Raw genomic sequence first — 6256 nt, 5'->3', positions numbered from 1 at the left:
CCATGCTCTATGACTACTGTCACTTTGTGACTTAAAGGGTTTATCTTGGACTTGAGTGCTCCCCAACCTACTGCTTCCATTGTTTAACTAATATTTCATACTGACTTTTAGACCCTCTATTTGCTCTGAAATTCTTATTCCTTTGAAGCCAACTCCAGCAATTCCCAACCTCCACGTTTAACTTCTTTGTATTTCTTCTTGGAAGGTTTATTAAGGCAGAAAAAACCTAGTGCAGGTTAAAGAAGGGTGGGTAATGCTCAGGGGACATTACTCTGCTGCCTCATAGGTGGCATAAGAAAGGTGCCATTTGGGATTTCAGTCAGCAGGGAGATAAACACTGTCATCATGAGACATTAAATAAAACATGAAAACCCACAGAGACATTCAAGAGAAAATGACGCATCAGCTAAATCACGCTGATACACTGCACAGCATACTCCCAAAAACAGCAGATTTATCTGTTTGGACCCGGATCTTGGGCATTTAAACTAGAAACAGGAGGACTTTAATATTAACTTTAGTTGCAGAAGGGGGAGAAGGGGAAGTTTCTCTGAAGATATGTGCTGTGGTGCCACTCACAACAAACCTCTCTGGCTTTTTCTCCACCCCACCAAGGACAGCAAAGACTGCAACAGCTGTTTAGAGAAAGACGAGGTGCTGCTTTTTGCATGGCACACATCAGTCAATCTGTAGGTAACAAAGAGCTGGCAGCTTCTCCATCGCACTGCTGGCTTCCAACAACTACTAGAAAAAAAATAAATCATTATGTCTTGATGACTGGTGTTGACCCCAGCACTACAAGTCACAAGGGGAAGAGTAATCACTCATGCCAATCTTTTTTCTCCTGACAAAAAACAGGAAAGGATAAAAAGGATAAAAAACAAAAGATAAAAATTTATTAATGCCCAAGACATTGAATTAAAAGCACTTCTAATCATTTTACTTCTACATAACTACTGTTTGAAACTGTATTGCAAAATGGCAGCATAAAAAGAGAGAAACACAAGTTGTTGTATTATTCCACATTTCTTGAGCTAATATTCTACCCTTTAAAAGCTTTTAAAGCTGTTTTCAGCCAAATAGACAATTTTTTCTGTATTGTATTCTGACAAAAAACTACAAGACATAACATGCAACCCACAAAAGGTCACCAAATAGTGTTTTTAGATCTGAAGTATTTCCCTATTTTAATCAAAAGAACACTTTATCTGGATTTGCTTCTTTATTAATGTTATGCAATTTCTTCATTTCTACTTCAATGAGATCAGAGAAGAGATCTGTGTACTTTTCCCTTAGGATTCTTACAAGCTGGGAAGTAATCAATTGTCCACAACTGAAAACTAGTTTGTTCAAGTACTGTTCATTCTATAATCAGACCTCTCTTTTTGTCTTTCTAGGCAGATTTCATCATAAATTTGCTTCCTAAACTTCAGCATGTCTTCTACATCTTTGTAGGTGAGCATTTCTTCAACAGACAAAAGCTGAAAGCCATTCAGTTTGAAAGCTGACTTGTGGTGCACAGAATTCAGCATGTTCAGTGACATCCTAACTGATTCACTCAGAGTAGAACAAACAGGGAAAATCCTTGCAGTCCACAGCCCCAGACGTGTGTCCTCACTGGAGAAGAGCTGGTCTGAAGCCTCTAAGCTCCAGAGGTAAAGGCATTCTGGTAAGCTGGCTCCAAAAAACTGGAGGGAGTGTATATCTGACAGCAATTTCACGCTCTTTTTCAAGTCGTCGCCTACACTGAACACCATGGTGGCATACTCCACTCGATCAGTAATTTTCACACTTACTGAACTCAGGAAGCAGTTTGAGGGTATGTCTACACTGAAATTTATGTGGGACCCACTAACAATGCTGCCTTTCCCTACTGAGACCTCAGGCCCAATTCTGGAGTACTCAATGACAGAGCCAGGCCCTATCACACACCCGGGCTCAAGGACGCTCTGGATGATGCTCAACTGATCCAAGGTCTTGGCTGTGTCAGGGAAGATGCTAAAAGCCACAGGCTGCAAGTCAAGCTCATATCTCAGTTTGCTCTCAGCAGTAAAATGAAACAAATACTCCTGAGTAGTCCCGATGTGGTAGAACTGGGAGTTGTTGAGGACGATGACATTTAGGGCAGTGCCTTGCAGGAGGGAGTACAGCTGCTGCCGCACTGCCACCAGCCCTGAGTCCTCCTTGGAGACATTGCTTGTGTTTTTGGTGTAATCTGGAGTGGCTCCAGGCCCCAGGGCCTGGAGAAAGTCACCATATGCATCTATTTCACAGCAAAGAGTGCCCATCTGCTTGTAGAACCCCAGTAGCTTCTGGGCAGTGCTGTGGTCAATGTAGAACACACTGTCTGTGTACACACACTCTGAGGCCATGGCCGAGTCTCCACAGCCCCCAGAGGAGCTGAGCTGAGGGCGATCCCCCCTCACACACACTGCACCACTCTGCTGCATGGTCTCCAGGTCAGGCTTGTGCAGGAAACGATAGCATGATCCATATTCCAGTCCTCCCTTCCCTGAAAAACTGGACGGATCTAGCACAAACACCCCGTGCGTGGTCCCGACTGCCAGATCTGAGGGGTGAGCCAAGGCAGTAAACCCGGGTTTATCGAAGGTGATGGTGTCTGTGACTCCGGTGCTGTACAGCTCTATGTCATCCGAACACGTGACGAGGACTCCTGGTTTCATGTGACGGGGGAAGTCGATGTACATGGCCAGTTTCAGCTCCAGCATCTGGTACACGGGATCGCCCAGCGGCAGGGCCGTGAAGATCTTGCCCAGGGCACTTGCATTTGGCAAACGCTGGCTGTAACCACCTGGAAAAAGACTCTTTTAGTTACACAGAGACACTGCATGTATGTGAGCAAAAAACTAAACCTAGGCAGCAATTTCACAGGCACACAAAAGCATTAACAACCCCTCAGCTTGGTCATACACCAAGTCTCAAAGCACATCTGACCTTATGTCCAAAACCCAGCCTGCCTTACGTAGCTCATATTAAAAGTGTGATTGATTTTGTTACCTTTTTGTTTCAGAGCTATCTGGCACTGAAGTGACAAAAGGAAACATTACCTGCTTTTTGCTTGGAGGAGAACCACCACATTCCTGATGGGATTTTAAGCCAGTGATGAATCAAAAAGGCAAAGATTTGGTGACAACACTTGTTATCACTTGGTTTCTTTCTCCTCTGCAGCACTGATGTTCTTCCACATCTGGAAGTGGCCTGACTCAGTGGATAAGAAGGCAAGTATTCAGCCTGCCCAGAGGCATGAGGAGCCCAAGGTCCCTCAAGAGAGGGTTGTGTTCCTTAAATGGATGTTTCAAGGCAGAAATTTAAATCACACCTGTGAATCACATCTTTCTCACTGACTGAGCAACTTTAGTGCTGAGAAGAAATGTTGAAGTGACAGTAACATCTTGCAAGCAACAGCCTAATTTCAAATGATCAGACACGTGGGTTACTTTTCTCAGGGAACTGTATTTTGGAACTCCAGCTTCTCTGCCATTTCATTATTTTAAGGAAGAACAAAATAAAAGGTGTCATTTTAGAGCAAAATATATAAAACTGAATTTACCAGAATGGATTAGCAGCACAGTGAAGGAAGTCCACTGATCACCATACTGCTCCTCCAAGCACCGAAGAGCATGAAGAGTTGATCCACCATTTCCTAAAGAAAAAGTATTTTAGTATCTGTGAGAAGAGCTCCAGTAATGCCTGTTCTGACAGGTGAGGTGTACTGGTGCCCAGCCAGAGAGACGGGACGGTCTTTCTACCCTATCATGGTTGATAGGATCATACACAGATGCTGGTAGACAGTCCCTCTGGAAGTCTGTACTCTCTGAGGGGATGGCATCCTGAGCAGACAGCTCCAGGGAAATCTCTGTGATTTCCCCTCCCAGTCACCTCTGCACACCCCCACCATTTGAAGCATTTAATCAATTAAAGAGGCCATAACTCAGCCACAAAAAACAGCTCCTGTAAGAAACAAGTCACATAAAAGCCAGCTAACGGATTCAAGGCAGTGTGCAGAAGTACTCCTGACATTTACAGTATTGAAATAAGGAAGATTTGGGATCTGAAGAAATGGTTTGGGATATTTTATGAGCTCTTGCAACTTAAACTGCCAGATTCCTGAGAATAACCCTGTGCATATTACTCTACACCGCAGATAATACTGAGATTATTGAATTTGTACATCGAAGTGAACAGGAATTAAGAATTAGAGGATGGTAGTGTGAGCAGCGAGACCAGTTTTACATCACCACTGGGTAGTGTACTAAAACACAATCAGACTGTTTAAATAACCAGGTGAAGTATGAATGTGAAACACAGGAGTTCGTGCTATCCCATACGCACAGGACACGCTCTGAGGAGGGCACAGCCCGTTCAGCAGCACCACCCCGGCCCCAGCGGGCTGCCGCCGCCCCGATGCCCGCTGTCCCCGCACCGAGCCCCGGCCCCACGCACCGATCCTGGGCCCCGGCGGGTCGGCGCACACGAGGTACCGCACGGCCCTGGGCAGCTGCTCCCGCCGCAGCTTCTCGGCCAGCTGCTCCCGGAACGCGCCCGCCTGCGCCGCGTCCGCCGCCGTCAGCACCACCACGTCCCACAGCTCGCCGGGCCGGGCCGCCGCGCCTGTGGGGAGCGGCCCCGCTCAGCCTCCGCCGGCCCGGCCCCGCGGGACACGGCCCGGCCCCGCGGGACACGGCCCGGCCCGAGCCCGCAGGACAGGGCCCGGCCCCAGCCCGCGGGCCTCCCCCAGCCCCGCCGCCCCACCGCACCTCGCAGCGCCGCGAACCGCGCCAGCCGCCGGCCCGTGTCCTCCCGCCGCGCCGCGCTGCGCTCCGCCATGCCCGCCCGAGCGCCGGGGCCCGGCCCGGAGCGCGGCGCGGAAGCGGCGGCCGGGCGAGGGCGGGCGGAACCCTCGGGACCGCCCGGCCGGGCGGGGCTGCGGGGCTCCGGGCTCCGGGCGCTGCCGGGCTCGGCTCTGTGGGGCTCCGAGCTCCGGGGCTCCGGGCTCGGCTCTGCCGGGCTCGGGGGCTGCTCCTGCACGCGCCGCGGGTGGAGGCGGACTCCCGGTTTGTGAATCCGGTGAGGAGCGGAGTCCGAGCCGCGCCTGCACTGGCCCGTTCGCTGCCCGCCCTGCCCGCTTCTCCGGCCGCACCCGCGGCGCTCGGGGCGCCGGGAGCCGGCAGCGGCACCTAGCAGGCTGCTAGCGCCTGGTTGTTCTGATAGCGACTGGCAGGAGCCACACAACTGAAGGTTTTTCGCTCTGCGGTTCCTTGCCTCGGATATTGTGGGTTTTGATCTGCGGGTTCCGTTTGTATTCAGTCTGTTGAGATTGCAGATACCAGATGCAGTCAGAGGGGAATGAAAGAAGGCTTTGCTATGATAAGATCTCATTATACACAAATCTTACAATAAAAAGTAGCTGTAAAAGCACAATAGGAGCTACTGAGGAAAAAAAAAGGATTTATGAAGTTAAAAAAAATGTACGATAAATCCATAGTTTTTCGTGATTGTAAACCGCTGACAGAGAAGATTAAAGAAAAAAAGATAAATGCTTCACTGTGCTTCCTCAGTGTGAGGCTGTGATGCAGGTGATAGCAGCCCTAATCAGAGCAATGCACACCACAAAGATCCATTTGATCCTTCCTTGTGCTCTCGACTCACTCCAGTAAGGACGATGGTCTCTCCCGTTGGAACTGCACCTCTGCTCCTTTGTACTGGGTTTTCGTTGCTGGCAGCAGTGCTGCCCAGCAGTTCTGGCTTTTCCAGGAGTCCTGTTTTCTGCTCAGAGCCCAGGTTCTCCAGGCCACGCACATTTGTGGCCCCTCGCTGGGCTGTGCAGCATCTCTGCTGTTCTTGAGTTGGGGAGCTGGACCCAGCACGCCCAGGCTGTGCCCACTCCACGTGCTGGCAGTGCACCTCCCAGCACAGCCCCACAGCGCTGGCACCTCGCTTGTGCTGCGACTACAGGACACAATCCAGTTTGTCACTGAGCAGGTATCCCTTCACTCGCTGCTGTACTAGAGTAGTGCAGTAATAAACCAAGCGCAGGCATTTGTTTCTGAGCACTTATTCCACCAAATTCCATCAAACGGTGTGAGCAAGAGGTTTCCCACACCTGTGGTGTGAGCTATGCTGCCAGTGGAAGAGCCTGAGTCCCTCCAACACCTCAGATGGAAAATGCTCAAGCCCAGAATATTTATGGGAGTGCTGAGATTTGATGTCATTTTTGTAATCTGAGCTCTTGCAG

General features: G+C 49.7%; 1 protein-coding gene across 1 annotated transcript; it reads right to left on the bottom strand.

Annotated features, from left to right (window-relative positions):
• Positions 1-874: 874 nt before the first annotated feature.
• FPGT (fucose-1-phosphate guanylyltransferase) lies at positions 875-5347 on the bottom strand. Its single transcript, XM_064429252.1, has 4 exons — positions 4779-5347; positions 4465-4632; positions 3572-3664; positions 875-2812 (listed from the first exon to the last, which is right to left on the bottom strand). Exons 1-4 carry the CDS (start codon positions 4846-4848, stop codon positions 1350-1352), a joined length of 1794 nt encoding a protein of 597 aa, XP_064285322.1. The 5' UTR covers positions 4849-5347; the 3' UTR covers positions 875-1349.
• Between the last annotated feature and the right edge of the window lie 909 nt (positions 5348-6256).

The sequence above is a fragment of the Passer domesticus genome, chromosome 7, assembly GCF_036417665.1.
Source record: "Passer domesticus isolate bPasDom1 chromosome 7, bPasDom1.hap1, whole genome shotgun sequence".
In the NCBI taxonomy this organism is placed as follows: domain Eukaryota; kingdom Metazoa; phylum Chordata; class Aves; order Passeriformes; family Passeridae; genus Passer; species Passer domesticus.
Note: the sequence above shows the minus strand (reverse complement) of the source record. Positions and strands in the feature narration are given on the sequence as shown.

Coding starts and splice junctions, on each gene's coding strand:
- FPGT (XM_064429252.1), bottom strand. CDS start 4,848: ATGGCGGAGCGCAGCGCGGCGCGGCGGGAGGACACGGGCCGGCGGCTG. Junction 4,633..4,778: donor GCGGTTCGCGGCGCTGCGAG/GTGCGGTGGGGC, acceptor CGCTCCCCACAG/GCGCGGCGGCCCGGCCCGGC. Junction 2,813..3,571: donor TGTGCTGCTAATCCATTCTG/GTAAATTCAGTT, acceptor GTCTTTTTCCAG/GTGGTTACAGCCAGCGTTTG.